Source organism: Apis laboriosa, unplaced genomic scaffold, assembly GCF_014066325.1.
Source record: "Apis laboriosa isolate Shangri-la unplaced genomic scaffold, ASM1406632v1 scaffold38_cov145, whole genome shotgun sequence".
Classification (NCBI taxonomy): Eukaryota; Metazoa; Arthropoda; class Insecta; order Hymenoptera; family Apidae; genus Apis; species Apis laboriosa.
In genome coordinates, this window is record NW_025223092.1 from 1,918,547 (window position 1) to 1,940,455 (window position 21,909).

The window sequence follows — 21,909 nt, forward strand, 5'->3', positions numbered from 1 at the left end:
CATCAACCACGAATGCTAATCGAAGGTGGCCGGTTAATCGAGTGCATTTACTTCGTATATTATTCAACCAATCCTCGTGGCTGTGCATTAAAACACACGATTGATCGATTTGGTTTAGAACAAACGCACAGTACGTGCTGTGATTGTGATGCATGTGCACGGATCCTGAATTAGACGTTACACAAAATATTTAATCCATCCGTAAATCTTTCCGTGTTTGTCGATAGATCAGAGCGGAAATATATATATATATATTTGATAAATAAAAATCTTCTTTCTTTTATTTTTATAATTAGTTTATGATACAGTTCTTTAGTATTTTTTGTTTAATATCTTGTTTTTTTAATAACTTTGGCTTATTACGATATCTTCAAGATGTCAAGATGGGTTTTCAAAGATGAGAATTTTGAAAGATATTTATCGTAAATTTTATTGTATTTTACGAAAATATCGACGATTTTCAATATTTTCATCTTTATATAATTTTATTTTAACTGATTCATATATGAAGTTATAAACGAGAGTTTGAGTGAAATTAAATAATATATTTTTAATCCAATGTTTTTCAATTAAATTATAAAGCAATAATAAAAGAATTTATGGATATTATAAATCTCATTATTCGTTTGTTTTAAATTTAAAATCAAGAACTTTTTAAGTCTTAATTTGAAAATATTGTGAAGCTCTCTCATATTATAAAAACTATGTTTTTATATAATTTTGATGTATTTCATTGAATCTTTACCAAACTTCATAAATTTATCATTTATTTTTTAAAAATTTATATTTTTGTACTTGAAAAATATTTTTTTACATGTCATATTAAATTATTTCTTAAGTCCAGATAACATAAAAATTAAAGATCAAGGAAAATAAACTTATCATAATTTTTTCTTGTGTGTATCTGTGTTGATATAAAATTTCAAAAATATTCTTCGTTGTGTTTAAGTTCAACCAGTATATTATTTAACAGAAAATGGAATTATATTGTTATCAATGCATCGTTACAATTGTTACAAATCATAGACATAGATATTTTTTGATATTTTGAAATTTCTGTGTCTGACAAAAAGATTTATTTGTTAAACCATCGACAGATTGAGTCTTTTAACATAGCTTTGATAAAATCAAAAAACTATAGATATATAGCATAAATAATTATTTTATTCACCAGTAAAAGATATCTTTGAAAAATTGATTCGCATTTTAATAAATTTTCTGCACAAAATTATTTTGATCAAACGTTATTATTACACTTCGAATGTTATTTATTAAAAATTGTAAGATATATGCACTCACTGCAGTCGAAATATGCAACATAAAAAACAAACAAGCAATTTTAAGCAAGAGATTATTCTCCAGAATCTTGACAAATTTACTTTAAATTTTCTGTTACACAAATTTTCTTAACCTATTTCCAATAAATAAAATCCAATTTAGAAGTAATCTATAATCTCGTCTATTTATCCAATATACAATCCATTTATTCTAATTTTCCATCCAATTTTAATTTAGCCAATTTCGATTTTATATGACGAACTATTTTCTATTCGGATTCAAAAAACAAGGAAGGATGTTATGAATAGAGATTGAAAGTTTAAATCGTTCCTCTCCAATTTTCCTTTTTTATACTCCATATACCAGAAGAATAAAATACAGAGAACACGGAGACGTCGATCTCGAACGCAATACTTTTTTTTTTTACTTATATATTTCCGCGCAGGCACACCGACAATTACGGTCGAGGGAAGCGGCCTCGACATGGACAGCATCTCCGTGGTTTCCTTCATTGCACCATCCCACATGTACCAGTGTAAGTGTCCAAACATAAATCGTTGATCGTCGTCTCCTATCCGTATCTTCATCGTCGTCCTCCTTTTATCTCTCTCTCTCTTTTTTCTTTTTGTATTTTTTCTTTCTTTCTTTCTTTCTTTCTTTTCCCTTTGAACCTTTTCAAGAATTCCTTTGCTTCTCTTTTTCTCTCTGTTTCTCTGTGTGTTTCTCTCTTTGTCTATTAATACTGTCTAGTATCCTGCAAACTGTGTTTCTTTCTTCTTCTTCTTCTTTTTCTCGATTATTTATTCGGCTCTGTTTTTTGAATGTACGCTTCTTCCTTCGTCTTGAAACGATCGTTGCTTGAAATTCGTGTTAGGGGACAGAATAGAATACGAGACGGATTTAAATATTGAAGAAAATTAGATTTGATTTGTTTAAATTAAGAGAATTTCAGTAAGAGAGTTTGAAAATGTATATAATTCATTATAAAAGAGAAACTAAAATAAATATGAGTATTAAAAAAAAATTTAATTAATATTTTTCATTGATATTAAAAATAAATAAAATTCATAACATGATTAAATTATTTTTAATATAAACATTTTAAAAACATGAATAACAATTTAATGAAAAATTGTATTATAAAAAGGAAAACTATTATCAATTATTTAAAGGAAAATAACTTCCATAAAGAAAATTGGAAAATTCTTTAAGACAGTAATTCTGCAATTCATGGTACGTATATCTATGTATGCATAATCAGGTGGTTGCTTTGAAAGTAATCGGTGGTCATTGATCGTAAGAATTGCAATCTCTGTCGCTGGGTTATTCGTTTATTTATCCATTCAATCCGGCAAACAATTAATATTAAAGGTCCATTATGTCGTGGTTTCGCTCTAACAATCGGTTAATTGTGCGTTGTATGATGCGATGCATGCGCATGCACGTGTTGGAATAATCAGAAATATTTCATAATATCCGGATATATACTCCGTGCACACTGGCCAAGAATGTTCATTGCAAAATCAAAATTGCAATGCGATATTGCTAACAATATACAATATTTATATATATACATTTATATTTTCCACTTATATTTAATTCTGGAAAATTACAGGCTCGCTTTCCGTTGATTCGATTTAGTTTCATTTCACTCCGTTTCCTGAAACTCCTCCTCTAAACTTTCATCGTAATCTCATCAGACCCTTCGTCCTGCCTCGACGAACATCTAAGCTCTGAAAACAGTCTGCCTCGATGATGAAGCGAAATACCAACGAAATTTTGACTCTGTTTGCGTGCAGAAATATTGTACAATGACAATACGCTGTGTGTTCTTTACGTTGCATCGAATGTTGTGAAGTGCATATGAAAGGAAAATTCGTGGAAAAGATGCTATAAATATGCTTGTTGATTCTCATTGTCTGATGGCTGGGTCATTTTTGATCATTCGTTCATGAAAATTAAATTCGAAGGATTAAAGTGAATCGTATGATTTTCAGAAGAAATTGAAGAAGATAAAGATGAAGAAATAAGAAGAAAGATTTAATAATTTCGTTTTGAGGATAATTTTTTTTTTAAACTTTTTTTATACTTTCTGATAATATTCGAGGAACAGAGACAAAATATATATTCAAAAAGATTTGGAAGTCTAGTTTTTAATCTGATTTATATTTTGTCTTTATTCTTCAATTACAATCAGAAAGTATAAAAAAATTTTAAAAAGAATAATGTCTTAAAATAAATCGATGTGAAAATTGAAATAAATCAATTGAATATATAATTAAGTGATCCAAATATAATATACAGAGTGTTACTATATTTGGGACACTTTTGAGAAATCCATAGTAAAAACAGAAGTATTAGAATACAAAAATGTCGATTAAGATTTATTAATTAATTTATTAATTAAGCAATTTGCTTTAAACGAAGAGGGAACGAGACAGAGTGCGACAAAGATAGAAGGGTTTCACTCTATCTCCGCCTCTTCAATTGCTTATAATTTAATAAATGAACCTCTATCAACTTTTGCGTTTATTTTGGCTTTTAGACTCGATTCTCCACAAGTGTATAGATCCTCACAAATACATCAAAATTCTGTACATTCATGATACATCATATCATGTTAAAATAAATAGCAAATTTTTAATACGCGTAATATTTGAATCAATATATTTTTTCTTGTATTCAAAGCTGATATATCTCGTCTATATTCAGAGAAAAGAATTCATCAGGATGAAATTTAATCTATTGTTTTATATATATCGTTGATATTATATTTTTTAGCAGCGACAACGCCAAAGGATTGCAGCCCAACGTTGTCGCCTCTCAACGCTTTCTCGAGGTCTATGGACAATTCCTCGTTATCGCGATCGGTGGAACAGTTGTCAAGCCCGTTGGAATCAGAACCGAGAAGAAACAAGCAAAACACACCTGTCGCGGCACCTGCCGCCCATTCACGCTCCTCTGCAACTCGTGGAGGCACTTGGGGCTCTATTTCGAGGTGAGTGACTGCATTTATTATAATCGATTCGACAGGATTAACATTTTCCCAATCATGTCAGCCGCGATGTATTTGGATCATCTTCGAATTTACATAAATTAACTCGAAGGAGATGGCGATTTTATCTGTTTAATATGGAAATTATTTTATTAAATATAATGATTTTTGCGAATTCTGAATTTTTAAAATTATTTAAAAAAAAATGTATAAAAGGAATAAAGATAAATAGAATTAAAATAACTTTAAAAAATAATTGTAACCAGTCTATTAATAACTAAAATTAAGTATTTTTATAAGATTTTAACATGATTTTAATTAATCTTTTTTAAATTATCTATTAAAATATTAAGAAGCATCTCTCCTTTCTCAATTCTCTAATAGACTAATATAGTTATAAGACTCATTCCAAACACAATTTATAATTTCTCTAAATTATTATCAGATTGTTAAAAAACGTATTCTAATTTTATCTTCTCGATTTTTTTTCATTGCATAAACGAATAATAAAATATCGGTTTCGAATCTTAATGCTTTCACAGAAGTGTATAGCATCTTCTTAGCTCAAGGACAGTTTCTTCGTCTCGATTTTCAGAGTGTTCGCCCGTACGCGGCATCGAAAGGCAGCGAACAACTCGAGCGGCGGAAGCGGAAGTAATGAGGGCTCTGACGGCTTCGATCCCTACAGATCATGGTCACCGCTCACGGAGGAAGGCTACGCGGAGAAGCTTCGTTTGCTCAGAGAAGCCGCATCCGTGCCCATGGAACGATGGAGGGCACCGACTGTGTTGGCGTGGTTAGAGGTTGCCCTTGGTATGCCACAGTATGGTCCACGATGCGCTGAAAACGTTAAATCTGGGAAGGTGAGTGGACTCAGAGCAATGAAAAATTGATTGCAATTCTGTAAATCGAACGAGACATTTCGTCTCTTGTGTCCTGAATAAAAGATATAAATAAGATACTGTTGCTCCAAGAATAACATGTTTGTAATTATTGAAAATCAATAAAACTTTTGAAGTTTGTTATAAATTTCTGTTTGGTATATTTAGAATTTATAGAATAATTAAATTTTATAATATTTTATATAGTTTATAACATACATGTATTAAGATATTGTTTTTGATCTAATTTAAATTTTAATTTTGAATTGAATATCTAATGTTGGAGAAACTTTTTAATGATTCTTCAGTAAAATAAACAATAGATTGTGGATTTTTATTCAAATATTTATATCTCGTATATTTTATATATTTTAAACATCCATAAACAAACAGAATATAAATAACTATATCAGATATTTCTTTTTCTAATCGAATTTTTCTTTTTTATTAATATATATCTTTTTTATTAATATATAAAAAATAAAGTAAAATAAAGTAGTAATTTAAATGTATCGAATTTTGAAACAGGATTTTTCATATTCATGAATAAATAATCAATACGATAAATTCTCTATTCATTTTTTTAGGTAAATACCAATTTATCAAAAAATCATTGTATTATAATTGCAATAAATAAAAATATATAATAAAATTACTATATTGTAAGTACAATAATATATATCTATATCTCGTATAAAAATTCACAATCTAATAATAAAAAAATGTCATTTAAACTTCTTACAAAATTCTTTAATGTGCCTGAAAAACTAACATAAAACCAATTAAATAAAAGCATTAAAAATTAATCATACATTGATAATTTCGTCAATCAATCGTGTATAACTCTTTAGAATAAACGAATTCTACATTATTCGATTATAATATATTTTTTTTCAGGTTTTACTGGAGCTAAGTGACGCAGAATTAGAAGCCGGTCTCGGAGTGACACATCCCCTTCACAGGAAGAAGCTTCGTTTAGCCATCGAAGAGCATCGACATCCGAGTCTCGTTCGATACCCGTGCATTGCTCAATTGGGTCACACTTGGGTCAGCTCGGAATGGTTGCCTGACCTTGGACTCGCTCAATATTCCGAAAGTTTCGCAACTAACATGGTGGACGCACGGATGCTCGATCATCTGAGTAAAAAAGAACTTGAGAAGTTGCTCGGGGTGACCAGGAAATTTCATCAGGCCAGTATCGTGCATGGAATTCATCTGTTGCGAATGCTGAACTACGATCGTCAGGTGAGAACAAATATATAAATTCAATTAAATTAGAAAAAAAATTTTAGAAATTTAGAAAAAGAATTTTACAATTTATACAAATTATATATTTTAAAAACTATGTTTCTTTTTCTTTTTTAATTTTATAAAAAAATAAATTTTCTGCTTATCCTAATGTACAAAGTTTTTTATAATAATAGATACTAATTTTTATTTTTTGAAAAGTAAATTTATTTACAATTCTATGATTATTAGCAAATTTATTGTAAAATAATAATGTTGATGTTAATTTTAAGAAATATACCATATAGTTATAAATCTTTTATATTATGGAAAATAACTATACATTCATTCACTATCGATTTTTAATAAATAAATTATTTGTAAGATATATTATCTATTAATCTTAGAATTTAAAATTGATTTAGAATTATTAATTCAAGATTATTTATTCGAAATTGATTCAGTATTAGGAGTGTGTTCTATTTAAACAGATAATAAGAAACACTGCAATTCGTACTTTTATAATAGGCACTCGCAGTCAGAAGACACCAATGCGAACAAGTGGATACAGATCCTCTGGTTTGGACGAACCAAAGGTTCATTCGGTGGGCAAGGAACATCGATTTGACCGAATATGCTGAGAATTTGAAAGGTAATTTTTTCCTAACAAATTTCCAATATCACAAATAGAATATAAAATTGATTTCTCAAAAAAATTTTTTAGACTTAAGTAATAAAAGAATCTTGAAAGATTTAAACAGATCAAAACATGTTTAACACTAGATTTACGGAACCCGTCAATTTGACAGGTTTTCGATTTTATGCTTATATATTTCTATTCGTTTTCTCTGGAACATTTATATTTTATTATTTCTAGATGTTGTTTTTATGAAAATCCGTCAATTTGACGAATTAATTTATAGATAATTATTGTGAAATAATAAAATGAAATAATAATGAATAAAAAAAAATAATACCAAACAAATTATAACTATTTAGCAATAAATATATAATCAAACAAGTTATTTATAATTGCGATATGATAACAAATAATCTCTTCAATGGTTCTCTTCAACAGAGAAAAGAAATGATTTTTGTAAGTGAATTTGTCTTATTATTTTATATAAAACAAATAGATTTACGTGAGAGATAATTTCAACAGTACGTTTTATAAAAAAAAAAAATAAGTGCTATTTGAAAGCTTAGTAAAAATTTATTTTCATAAGAAGATTTGAATTTTTTAAAATATTTTCAAAACCTACCCGAAAAAATATATTTTTTTACGTTTATATTATTATAGGCAAGTCTTCAAAAGATATAGAATTGATAAAAAAGAATAATTGATAAAAAAAATAACCAGCATAAATGAAGCTTAATCTGGATCGGATTTTAATATAAACGAATTATGCGAAAATGAGGAAAAATTTGACAATATAAACGAAATTGAAGATTCTGACAATGGGAATGAAAATTATCACAATACATACCGTAAAAAAAAAAGAATGCATATTATTTCAGATATTAAAAGCGAAAGTGAAATAAAAGATGTTGATAATGAAGAAAATACTGTGAAAAGATCCCGTAGAGAGCCCCTTCATGTGTTTTATAATTGCTTTTTTTTTTTTAATTCATATAGCCATCAATGCCTGTATTATACATATGAAGAGACCACTGGACTAAAAAAATTTGAAAGAATTTTTTCTTTCAATTAGTTGAAGAATTGGGCAGTGATCATCACAACGAACAAAATACTAGCTTCAATTCAGTATCTGGAGTCTAACTATATTTGCATTAAATTTAACAAGTATATATGCGGAAAGTATACATCCAAGATAGAATTTACATGTAAAAAATGTATTGAAGACAATAGTAAATAAAAATCTATTTTTAGATTTTAGATTAGATTAAAATGAAATAACAATGACTATTTTTAGATTAGATTTTAAATAAATAATTTACAAAAAAAATTGCATTTTAATATACCCGTCAAAAAGACGAATTTCAGTAAAAAAAAAGATATATAGTCAACGTCCATAAATCTAGTGTTAAAATCTATAAGATAGATTCAAAAATATTAAGAGAATTTTATTCGATACAGATTCAGGTGTGCATGGTGCTCTGGTCGTGTTAGAACCATCCTTCACCGGCGATACCATGGCCACAGCTCTGGGTATACCGCCTGCTAAACAGATGATCAGACGACACCTCACCGCCGAATTGGAAGCCCTCGTCGTTCCAGCAAGGTACTCAGTCTACTATCATCCAGAGGCCACATTGGACAACGCTCACTAATCGACATAAACGTCGTTCCTCGTTCGGCAAACGAGATCGACGTCGATAAACACGATTCATCCTCGTCTTCGTGCTCTCATTTCAATTAATTCTTTATTTTTCCTCGACAGGTTGCTATTCAAGCACTGAACTCACGCTAACATAATATTTCGCTGTCGTTAATCACATCAAACAAATCAAAATAAACCGGACGACTTTGACAGTGAAAGAAATAATTAATCATACATTAATTAATTCGATTAATTTAATATAGGGAAAGAAGATGTAAAATTGTAGAAATTCTTTGAGATGCTGCGAATTCTCCCTCTTTCTGCTTTTCAGAATCGAGAAAAATGTTTCGAGTAGACATCTTTGACAATCTAATATAACCGCAGCTTGCCGATATATTTTAGAGAGGAAGTCGCTTCGTAGCGATAAGTGCATCGATTAAATCGAAATTTCGCTTGATAAAGATAGGATCTTTAGAGAATCTCGTGGATCATTTTCTATTTAACAGAAAAATAAGATACTTTAGGAATTGTCGCTGAAATATTGTCAATTATCTATACGGAAATAATTAGTACACGTTTATACGCATAGAGACGATCAAAACGCGAGTACCTACGTAACGTTATTTCTCTAATCTTCGCAAATTTTACAATGGATAACTAAAGAGTGAGAAAACGTTCGTTAAAAAAAAAAAACATTGAAATAATCGCGAGAACGCTCGAATAATAATATTATGTGTTTTGCAAAGTAACAATTAGCTTTAAAGAAACTGTTGTTATTATTACATATACGAAAGTCGACTCGATAGGCCTCACATTTTCAGGGTTTATACCGATTTAATATATTCGTTGATGTTCACGTTCGAAAGGATATTATAGTTTAATCGATATGATACTTCCTATCTTCGAGGATTGTACATAATAACGGGCGAGCTTAAAAAAAAAAAAGTAATTTGCATTAATATTATTAGGATTGATATTAAGAATTTCATGCTTCCAGTCGAAGCATTTTTTTAATAGAACATTATATAATTATCAAGATATTGTAAATAATCAAGTGTTTAAGGATTAACTAAACAAATTAATCATAGTAACGCAGCGGTGTGCACAAGATAAGTAAGATTAAATCACGATTCTAAGATTACCTTATAAAATTCAGTTTCTTCAAAAAGATATTTACTTTATATACAGAGATATTCTAAAAATTGGGGTCAAGCATTTTATAATCCTACTTATTTTAATCTTAATACAATGTTTCCAATGCTGAGACACGATACTTACTCGAGCTTACTCCAATTTTTAGAATCATTCTGCATTAGCTTAGAATAAGATATGGTAATTGTTCATTTCGACATTCAGACTTGACATATTTGGACGTTATACATATCATAAAGACTTTAGAGATTCGAGTAGGAGACGAGCACTGACATGACGATGCTGCAAACACACGTTAAAGATAAAAGAGAGAGAAAAAAAAAGCTATATAAAGAGGTAAATGTGCATTTCCAGTCCAAGCAATCTCGACCCCTTTGGCGAAATATCCTATAATATAAAATGAACGATCGAGATCGCTTACGATTGGTGCCTAGTATGTAAGTACTCATCCGTAATACACACGCCATACTTGGATATATCGGGAATACACACACGTATATACAGTACAGTACAATCTCGACATAATGTACATATACAAACATATGCAATATACTCGATGGAATTCTTCTTATTGATATAACATTGTACTCGGCACCGCAGCGATTCGCTGGGTCTGCAGTCCACTCGATCGCGGATCCATCGGTAATGTCTCTCATAGCTGAGCCGTAGCCCACAGCTGCTGCCTGCACTGCACTGCGCTATGTACAGCACACGTTAATATTAGTAATTCTGGTGTAATTCATGGCGAAGCTATTCTTATGATTAATTCGTAGGATTAAAGATTGCTTTCAAAGATATTATAAAGTTGAAGAGGCTGGACTTTCTTAACCTGGACTCTTGTTCTTCCAATGTTATCATAATCTCTGTCAATTACTTGGAATTTGATTAGATACTTACTATCAAAAGATTTTCAGAATGTATGAATTAGTAAAAATAAACGGATCCAATTTCTTTTGAAGTGAATTTCATTTGAAATAAGAAGAGGATGGGGTAAAGTTTAAGAGTTAAAGGGGTTTGATAGAATTGTCACGGATTACACCAGTATGCATTATGGTTCCTTTCATCTTTTTCTAATTTGATATTTACATTTTTGACTGTTCGGTGTTTATTCCAATCGACTGACCAGCAACGCTCGATGCGCCTCGGTCGATCCCTCATGAACGACCCTGCGTATCCAGTAAACATATATACATTCTTATATCGATGGTGCACAAAATGCTTGTGTATGTATATTTATGTTGTAACTAGATATTCATTATGATACATATCTCGTTCTCTATTGTCGAGCACTTGCAGCGAGCCACTGTTCAATTGCCAAGTATCCATCCACGTTGATCACGATATATTTTGTGTGCCAAGACGAGTTTCAGAGTTAACTTTATCTGCATCCTAACGTACTCTTTTACGTATCCCTCGCACTGTTCCCGCCATAGTAAAATTTTTCACTTTAAAAAGAACTATTATTGGATAGTCGCAAACTTTAACTCGATCTCGCAATTTTCTTGAATACCAACTTCCGCCCTTTCCACAAATCAGAGAAATACGAAAGTTCTTCACATCCGCTAAAACTAGTTATACTTCTTCTACCAAATTTTATAAACAACACGATTCCATACTTTTTTTAAAATATTTTTTATTATATATTATCTATTATTAAATTTATATTATAGAAATTTTTATTTTCAAAATTTTATAACTTATTCTTGCCGAATATTAACACGTTTCACGTTTAAAAAAAAGAGAAAAAAAAATTTTTTAATCAAAAGTAAAACAATTTAGATTGCGGATGTTTATGTAAAATTTGTATTGAACACAAATTTTTATTTTTACTAAAGAAATAAAAGTTAAATAGAGATTTCTCTTTTTTTTTTAAATATCATAATAATGAATACTATATTTTGAATATTTTATGCTTTTTTGCATATCATATTCATTCACATAGATTTCTATGCATTTAAATTTTTATAAAATGAATAAGCATTTACAATCTATTGATCATATTATCTGGATAAAGTAGATACAAAATTTAAAAAGTAATTTCAGAGATTAAAACAAACGCATATAATAAATAAAAATAACTCTATTTCTATCAAACTCATCTAATCTCTTCATCTAATACAAAATTATATTATAAACTATATTATACTTAATTATTATAATATTATATTTAATATAAGTATTATACTTATATTATACTTATTTATAACTTGAATAAGTTTCTTATATCAATTTTTCTGTTTGTTTCAATCTCTCCCTAGAATCACTCCTTAAATTTTCTATCTTACCAAACATCCTACATAAAGCTAACAAATATGCAAAATTATAATTTTCTTCATTGAAAAATACTTCTATTCATTGCTAATAAAACATTTCGTTTCTATAATATCTCAGTTTCTATAATAACTCAGTGGAACGTGTTAAACGAATCACGCAAATTACACTTCTTCTTCCCATAGCTTCACACTCCTTTGTGCTCAGAGAAACGAAAAGAAAAGAAAAAAAGATAAGAGAAAAGTTAAACGTTATTATATACGAAGCACGAAACGATAGAAAAGGGGGAAAAAAAAAATAAAATAAAATAAAACAAAAATTAAAATATGGGAGAGAGGTTCGCTGCAAAACGTGCCGAACGTGTGTGTGTCCGCGGTGTCGCCAAGGTGTGTGCATATAAGCGGTCAGGATGCGTGGTACGCAGAAAGGCGTGCATGAACGCGTGGTGTGCGTGTGTGTAGAAGTCAGCTGGAGGTGGTCCCGAGGAACAGCACCGGAGGTGGTCGTCCTATGAGCACAGTGAGCGCGGGTGGTAGCCTCGGTCGTGGAAGCAGGGCGCTGCATCTTCAACATCATCAGAGCTCCCTGTCCGCCCTACACATGACAGCCAATCACTCGGGCACGGTCGATAGACGCAGATCCAGCCTCAGGGTAACGTACCGTATAGATTCAAAGACACCTGGTCCATTCACCACTGCACCGGGAACTCGGTGGTATTTTTATTATCGTTTATTTTTCTCCTTGCATTCTTCCTCGAGCTGATGCAGGACACGATTCGTTCTTTGCAGATCGCTATTCGCGCGTTTTTATCTTTTCCTGTCTTTTTAATTGATCACTTTCTTTTCGTTTATTTGCTGCTGTTTTCTTATATTGCGATTAGAAAAATAACAGATACGTTGTGAGGAGGATCATATGATTTAAATTTAATTGAATTTAAATTTCTTTGCTAATTGAACGTTTAGATTCTTTATTCCCTTTTTTTTCATAATTTTTATTTTGCTTAATTTTAATTTACGTTTTAAATATAGATTGATACAGTAAGTAAGAAAACACGAAATATCTTTTTATTTCATTCGCAACGTAGATTATGTTTAAGAAATTATTATTAGAATTACGTTTAAATATATAAAAGCATACCATTTGTGGCAAATTTTGTTTCAACTTGATAATTCAATTTGTTCTTGAATTATTTAAGATTATTAAGAATTATTTTTAAGAATCGCTCTGAAATAAAAAGAAATAATGATTGGCGCGATAACCTACATTTCTTACTAGAAATACGTACAACTAGTAGTAATAGTAAAAGAAAACGCTGACTCACTGTTTATTTAATCACTATATGCTCGCGAAGCTTGGGATAGATCAACGCCGTGTATAAGAGTGAGAAATTCGATCGCGCGAGTAAAACAGCGATAATGAAATGCCAAAAAACACTATTCGCTTTGAACGATGATATCTCGGAAACGAAAAGTCGTATCGAGATGAAACAAAGAATATTTTAAAGAGAAAGATTTGTAGTTTACGAATATATCTATTTGATTTGATTTGAGCTAATAACTTCGAAGCATTTAATCCTCAAATTAATTGTAGATTCAATACATATTTATTAATATTTTTAGAAAATAAATGCATTTAATTTAAAATAATATTATTCGTGATGATGTTTCTAAATATTATTAATGTTGTAAAAATTTTATATGATATTGAATAATATTAATTAGAGAATATTCTTACTTTGATATTACAAAAAAATAAATGAAAGAATTCGATTAAAAGCGATCTGCTTTGAAAGGCATCGTAATCATTATCATCATCATCATTATTATTATTATTATTATTATTACAGTCATGGATGACTTTCGATAATGTTCGATACATATTAATAAAATCGTTATATATAATAAAATATTTTGAAAAAGTAGTGAAACAAATTACATTTTGAGAGCCATCATTGACAAATATTACATAGCTACATAATGATCATTTTTACAGCAGTTGTTCGAATCGATTTTATCAAACGTGTATTTATTATTTAAAATATTTTTAAAATATTATTATATATATAATATATATAATATAATTTTAAAATATTTTTCTTTTTGTATTCATAACAAATCGAGCCACTGCTGATTAAGAATTTTCATACACATTTCTAAATTATCATCATATTAATTTCTCATTGTTTCGTTTCTGTATATATATATATATGTATAGTATATACATATATCGACTTCTTTATTCGTTTGATTTTCTCATTGGCACGATTGCATGGCATCGCTTTAGTTAAGGACGCTCGCGCAGTATTTTCCATCAGATAAAAAAAAAAAAAAAAAAGAAAACAAAAAAGTTCCCTTTCTTGATATTACCTCGAATAACTTTAATCCTTATCGAAAGTAGCGTACACTTTGTAGATATAGACGCAAGAGAATGTATATACATATATATCTCGAATAGCTATACCAACAAAGCTGCCCAAGAACATCACTTTTTTATTAACGGCTAAATATCACGCAAGCATCAAGCTTTATTCATTATTGGCTATTATCAAAAAAAAACATCACGAAGCTCGTCGTTATACAACACGAAGAGATCTAGTGAGAAAATGGGGAAAATAAAAGAGGAAAATATGTATATTAAATTTCTAGTCGTTCTTCCACGTGAACCAAGGATTAACGATTTCGAAATGAAGGATCCAGAAAAATAGAGACTATTCTATAGCTACAAGTGTGACCGATTCTTAAACATACGATAAGGGTTAAAAGCTGTGAGCTATGTGCTTAACCTAACGTTAATCATTGTCCCTGCATCCTGTGGATCGTCGCAGACCTGCAGTCTTCTTTACTTGAAAAAGGTTCGGTATATATGTATATATTCATTATATACGTATATGTGTATCTAGATCTGTATCAATTCATCGTTTCTTTCGCCACGTGTGTACATCAATATATCGTCATAGGTCCCTAATGATGAGTTCTCACCTGAGGTTGCGTTCATTTTACCTCTTCGAAGTTTCCTCTGTTTGATTGCTCGAGTTATAAGAAATTACGTTTCCTTTCTTTTTTTATTATTATTATTATTTTTCTTATAATTGAAATTTCAAATTTGAAATTATAAAAAGTTAAAATATAAATATATGCACGAGGAAACTTCGAGAGAACAGCTATGTGAAGGAAGGAGTAAAGGAAACGATGATTGCTACTGTGTAGTTTAATTTAAAACATTCTACATATATAAAATAGAATTTAGAAACGTATATTAATTTTTATTTTTCGGATACAATTATTGAAAATTTAAAAATATTCTAATAAGTAGTTCAAATGAATACTTTTCACGGAAGCAATTCATCGCGATCTTACACGTTCCAGATTTTATTGAGAACATAGTAGATATTCATGCACATGTCTTAGAGCATTTTTCAAAACGGGGAGGCATCCTTCGCGCTCTCTCAGATGTCTCCTCGTAAATTTCAAATGTCTGGATTTTAGCGAAGTGTCTGAAAAAAATTTGCGACAATCCATTCAAATATGTTGTAATGTTCGTTTCGATCCATGATGTTGTAATTAATTGGACACTCAGCTGAAATGTAGACGATTCTCATGGATCTCGACCTCGATCGTACGGACTTCGAAAATACGAGTAAATGAGTACGCGGCATTACAACAATTCGACGTAATGGTCGTCACCATATCACACTTCCACAAGAGAATTGTCACTTGACTAAACGAATTTTCAATTCTCATTTCATTTCATTGCGTGAAATATCTTCTGACCCATTAAAGTACGATTTAATTTAATATCTAAATTCAATATTTAAGATAATCATTATTTTAATTTTGTTTAATAATATCGACAGTAATACGAATTACTCAGAAATCGAAACTGATCGATTCCATTTTCTAAAAAAAATTTAATACTTCATTTAATTTAATTCTTAATCATTTAAGAATTAAATAATTCGATGGAAACCTAAATGGAGTTGATAATGCATGTTTCATATACAGGATATTCAGATAAAAATCAATAAATTTTATCAACATATTTAAGGGATCATTTTGAATAAAAAATATCATATTATTATGGCTTAATTCATTTTCAAGATATTCTGAAATATTTTACATTTTATATTGATGACGATCCATATAAAAAATATAAAGAAATGTACAAAGAGATTTAGAAATTCCACTCTCTGTTTATCCATCGATCAGAAGAAATTGAGAAAAGTTACGTGTCTATTAATCATTCTGTAAATCAACATTATAATATCAATATAGAATATAATTCCAAATAAATATTATTAAAAATTAAATACCTCGAATACATTTGATTATTTATAATTTATATCACTTTCATATTTCGAAAAAAAAAAATTAATTCATAATATTCGTGAGATAATTTTTTTAAAGTGTCAATTCTAGAGCTCAAAACAAATAAATAAAAATTCCAATTGAGGCTTATTTATTAAGTTCAAAAGCGAAATGGATCAACATTTTCATGAATATATTAACACTTTGTAATATACATTGCTCAGAATGATCTCTAAAAAAATATGTTATTATTTTTGCTTTTCGAAAAAACTAAATATTTTCGTAACATTTTTCTTGCGGGGATGTGATATAGGAAAAGATTGAATGAAAATTCGTGAAAAATTTTCGTCGTCAGTCCGACGAGTCTGAGAGATAAACTTTGTTTCTTTTTCGATTTCGAAAATAATTTGGAATTGTTCTTCAAACTAAAAATCAAAGAAAAAAAAAAGAAAAAGACTGACTGATTCAGGGTACGAGCGTAATCGTATCGCCTGCATTTGTAGGAATTACGCAAAACAGTCGACCCTTGTACTTTTAATTATCTATCTTTGTAAAACTTGTAAACCATCGTTGACGATTCTCTTCGAATACGAATACAGCGAATTAATTATTATAGCACGTCATCGCAAAAGCAAATTCGCAAAAGATGAGCTTAATCTAGTCAAATTTAATTAAATATATACGAATTATTGAATATATTTTATCGTAATTCATCGAATCTTATAGAAATGCAATTTTTTTTTTAATCTTAATTTCTCATTTTTTTTGGAAAATTGATCAATCAAAAAATAATAATTTAATTTATAATTTAACTGATCGCGAATGATTTATAAAATTAAATTAATTAATTTTTAATTCGTATTCTATATTTATTTTTATGATAAAAATCATATAATAATAATTTGTCTATAATTTAACTTTTTTTTTTAATTTTTTTTTTTTTAGTCATTTAATGATTCAATAATCTCAGTTAAAAATAATTCATCAATTAGTATAATATTTCATAAAAGTAAAGATAGAATTGAGTCAAAAATTTGAATTTAATTTTTCTTTCATTTTTATTTAAATTATTATTTATAATTTTATTTTAGTTAGAATGTTCGATGAACTACGATACAAAGTATAACTGCCGATTCTTAATTATCAATTAACAATTACATAATAAATTTTAAAGGCTTTTAAAGGCTGATGCATCGCCGCCACATTGTATACACTGTACATACAAAAGCAACGATTATCACATTTTCCTTTTTCATGTATGTTAACTAGAGTGTCCTGTTTTTAAGGGTTGATTATTGTAGTGAATAAGAAAGGGATAAAAAAAGAGAGAGAGAGAGAAAGAGAGAGAGAGAAAGAGAGAGAGAAAGAGAGAGAGAGAAAGAGAAAAAAACAGGATACAAAAGGCAAAGCGTACGAACGCTCGAATTTTTAGCAATTTAAAGATAATTGATTATAACAATGACGAGCTATTGTGTAAATATAAACTGATGATTTCAATGTGGAATTCACGATGTGGGTTCTTAATCCGCCTTGTTTCGTCCTTTACTAGTTGTCGTGGAAGAGCTCACAGGTATGCTTGTCATAATCTACTTGCGCATATGACTGATACGTTTGTTTCTTTTCTTGCAATCTTTTCCTTTATGAATTATTTCGTAGTTGTGATTATCGATTTTAAATTGTGTATCCTTTTTTTTTTAGAATTTTTTTATAAATATAATCACATAAAAATTGGCTAATCAGGCTATTTAATAGATATGATATAAATTATTGAAATTTTATTGTCAATAATAAAATTATTTTATTATTAATAATAAATACAAATAGCAAAAATTTTTATTAAATTAATTTAATCGATTGTAAGGAATAACTTGAAATTCTATGGAATAAAAAAATGTGTAAGTATGAGTATTTTGAATATTTATATGAGTATAAATATTTTTGACTACTATAAAAAGTATTTATTTCTATATCTTATTTTTAAATGAATGTAAGACGCACATAATGTCTTTTAATTCTATATCTTGAGATATTTTATATCTAAAATAAGTAATAACTTTAAAAAATATTAATTAATTTAAAATAATTAAAATATTATATGATTTTGCTTCTTTTCTTTTTTAATAATTTTATTTTATATTTTCTGTTATTGTTTTCTTAATATATCAAAAAAATTTCAATTTTTAACTTTTTTTTTTATTAATTTCTTTATTATAGTTTCTAAAATAAATTTCTATATAACATATAGAAACCTTCAAAATATATACCTATTTATTTAATTATTATTATAAAATCAATAAGATAGATAGTCGAAAATTTTTGCACAATAATTATATTTTCCTCATTAGCCAATTTTTGATTAATTCTTCTTTAGCCTTTTTCATTACATGCAAGATACTTTAATTTCCATTGCTTGTTTTCTTTTCTCTCCTTTTTAGAAAATTGTAATCATTTCTTTAGTTTTCTTATTCTTTCTTTAGTTATCCTTTTTTCAATGAATGAATGATCGATTGTCAAGATGAATTTTTTAGTGTGATGAATTATTATTAGCAAGCAACCTTTCAACCTTGCAAGATCGTGACTTATGTTATTCAATAAATTAGTTGAGCAATTTAAAAAAAAATATTAGAATAATAAAAAGTAGAAACTCTTTTGTTTACTTTATCGTTGCACATGCATCCCTAGCTTCTGATCGCACTCAATCATCCCTCATTTCTTCTTTACCTTTTTTCAACGAAACTGTTTCGAAACTTACGTAAGTAACAGGAATTCTCAAATCTTTTTTGAAAAAAAACGAAGGGTTATAAAAAAAAATTTAGTTTCGAAACATTTCGAAACTGCAGACTCAACCAATTCAGCTACAAACAATCATTTTTCCATACATTTTATTCTTAAATTTCACAGACCCGGCATCTTGAACACCTCAATAGCTCGTTTGCTCGTAGCATCGTCCCCCCGAGGAAGTCGAGATCCATTGATCTTTCGAAATATAGTAGGCCTCTATACCAGCATAGTTGAAAAATTTCTGTAGTAGTTCCTAAACATAATTGAAAAATTCTATATATATTTAATAAAATATATATTTAATAGAATATATAGAATATAATAGTATATATATTTAATAGAATAATTGAAAGAAAAAATTTTTAAGTGCAAAAAAATAGTGATTTCCATTTGTGAATGAAATTTTCTAAACGTTTTTTCTAAATGTGTTTATCACCGTAAGAAAACTTTAATCCTCTATTTTCTTTTAATATAAATATTAAAATCTTTTCATTCGTATTTTATTAGATATTATTATTTCATCAAATAATATATCTTTTAAATTGAATTAAATTTAATTTTCTTAGAAATGAATAAAGTTTTTGTTATATGTAAATGGTCGTTCGAAAATTGATATATGAATGGAAATCTTTATATTTCAAAAATTTTCAATATTGTCCAGGAATTACAATAAATTTTTTTTTCGATACCCCGACAAAAATATCTCAAAAAAATTGGAAAAAATATTTCTACAATATCACATCAAGAAAAACTTTCAAATATTTTTTCCACAATATTTCCCCTCCAAATATATATATATATATATATATACATATATATCGATATGAGACCTACCGTATTTCCCATGTTATGTTAAAAATGGAGGCCATCGTAAAAAATTCCAAATGTTCAGTTAACTAATTCAACAATTCACTTCTCTCAACAGGGATCGTTGAGCAGAGCCTTTGGTCTACGACCCAGGAGCGAAAAGGCCTCGCCATCGTCTTCGTCGGACACCGGAAGCCTCGCCAGCCAGTACATGAGCAGCGCCAGGAGCAACTCACCGCCACCCCCGCAATTGCCGCCCAGACCCATCACAGGCAACAAGAGACACCGTAGGGTGAAGAGCATAGGCGACATCGACTATATAACAAGCGCGGCAGTGAGCACCCCCGTTTGACAGGAGGGTAGGCCCCAACATTCGGGGCCTTATAGAAGCCTGAGCGAGCGAGGATACTCCTCGTCGTATTCCTCTTCGCAATACGGCTCGTATTCAGGCTATAGCAACGTTCTACACGGCGACCAGTATCAATATCAACAGACTGGTAACTATTATCAGTTGAAGGGCGGTTATTACTCGCCTCAAAGCACCGGGCCGCCGTTTCCTGGTGTTCAAAGATACGGAAGCTTGGCCGAGGAAGCCTGGTCGTGCACCACGAAAGACGATTCCGACAATCCAAAGCCGAGCCCTAGGACTTATTTAGCTTAGCTGGCTTCGAGAATGTACACGGTGACGTGTTATTATACAATGACGATTCGCGACGAATCGTACGATCTCGTTTCCAATGGCGTTATTTATTATCGTATTTTTCGTTGGTGACAAATCGGGTGTTACCTGAGCTGTGATTTAGCTTGGAACGAGAACTGGGATTGTTCGATGATTGATGATGAACTCTTAACTCTTTCACCAATGAATCGATGGTTTGATGATTTGTAAGAGGAATGTTTGAATTGATGTACATTTTTGATGATTTTTCGAGATTTGTCTTGTTATTGTGTTATTATATTTGTAACTTGACTCATGCAATTTTGTATGATACATATTATTTATAATGTATTTTAATATTAAATTATATATCATCATATGATAGGATATTGCAACAATTCTCTTAAATCATTCGAAATCTCTGATTCAATTAAAAGAGAATTCATATTTTTTATTATAAACACAAATTCTAATACATAATGATATAATGTTTATAATATATCATCTATTTAAAAAATCATAAAGCATATTATTAATTCTATATTATCATCCTTATTTCGTACAAATAATTTATATTCTGTTATTATATAAAATAGTAGATGTAAAAACACAAACTATATTTCTGTTATAATAAAAATTAACATAAATAATAATTCAAATTATCGATTATATTATATTATACATTAATATTATTAAAATAATTCGATAAAGGTGAAAGGGTTAATTAATTTTAATAGTATCATATCGTGGTATCAAAAATAATCAGTATATAATGATCAAAATAATTGTGTAACAATCGGCAAACTTGAATGAAAAAACCTGTTGTGCCTATATATGGGGACATAAGAATAATAATCATCTATTTCGAACGTTCAAAACTATGATTTTTCGAAAAGAAACTTCTAAAAAGATCTATCGTATAAAAGAGACTTTAACAAGAAACCTCGACTCTGGTCGTATTACAACTTTCGAAGGATTTGAAACATTGTCACGAAGAATTATTCCATCTAATTTCAATTAATTTTAATATCACGAAGCGAATTATCCTATAAATTAATTAAATGCACTCCAAATATATATATCTAAAATCATTTTTGTAGTATTTAATCTATTAAACGAGTTAATTCGTCATCTGACTTACAAATATGTTAATATAATATAATGATATGAATATCTTGGTATAAATTATTAATTAATAATAAATTTATTTACTTGGGAATTCCCAATTTTTAATATGTTGTTTTACATTTTTATTGCGTGTATAAGCAAAGTA

General features: G+C 29.0%; 1 protein-coding gene across 12 annotated transcripts in view; it reads left to right on the top strand.

Moving 5' to 3' along the window:
* Positions 1–20,460, top strand: part of LOC122715523 (kazrin) — a 172,568-nt gene extending 152,108 nt beyond the window's left edge. For 6 of the 12 annotated variants that reach the window (XM_043937784.1, XM_043937788.1, XM_043937778.1 and 3 more), the window contains 10 exons: positions 1,724–1,813; positions 4,060–4,276; positions 4,869–5,136; positions 6,052–6,399; positions 6,910–7,033; positions 8,480–8,624; positions 12,548–12,737; positions 14,911–14,937; positions 17,940–17,960; positions 20,097–20,460. In XM_043937784.1, the coding sequence (XP_043793719.1) occupies positions 1,724–1,813; positions 4,060–4,276; positions 4,869–5,136; positions 6,052–6,399; positions 6,910–7,033; positions 8,480–8,624; positions 12,548–12,737; positions 14,911–14,937; positions 17,940–17,960; positions 20,097–20,330 (1,664 nt within the window). In that variant the 3' untranslated portion in view covers positions 20,331–20,460. Of the gene's footprint in view, positions 1–1,723; positions 1,814–4,059; positions 4,277–4,868; positions 5,137–6,051; positions 6,400–6,909; positions 7,034–8,479; positions 8,625–12,547; positions 12,738–14,731; positions 14,890–14,910; positions 14,938–17,939; positions 17,961–20,096 lie in introns of those variants that run through there. The other 6 variants (XM_043937780.1, XM_043937781.1, XM_043937783.1 and 3 more) reach the window with 6 other exon arrangements.
* The last annotated feature ends 1,449 nt before the right edge of the window (positions 20,461–21,909 follow it).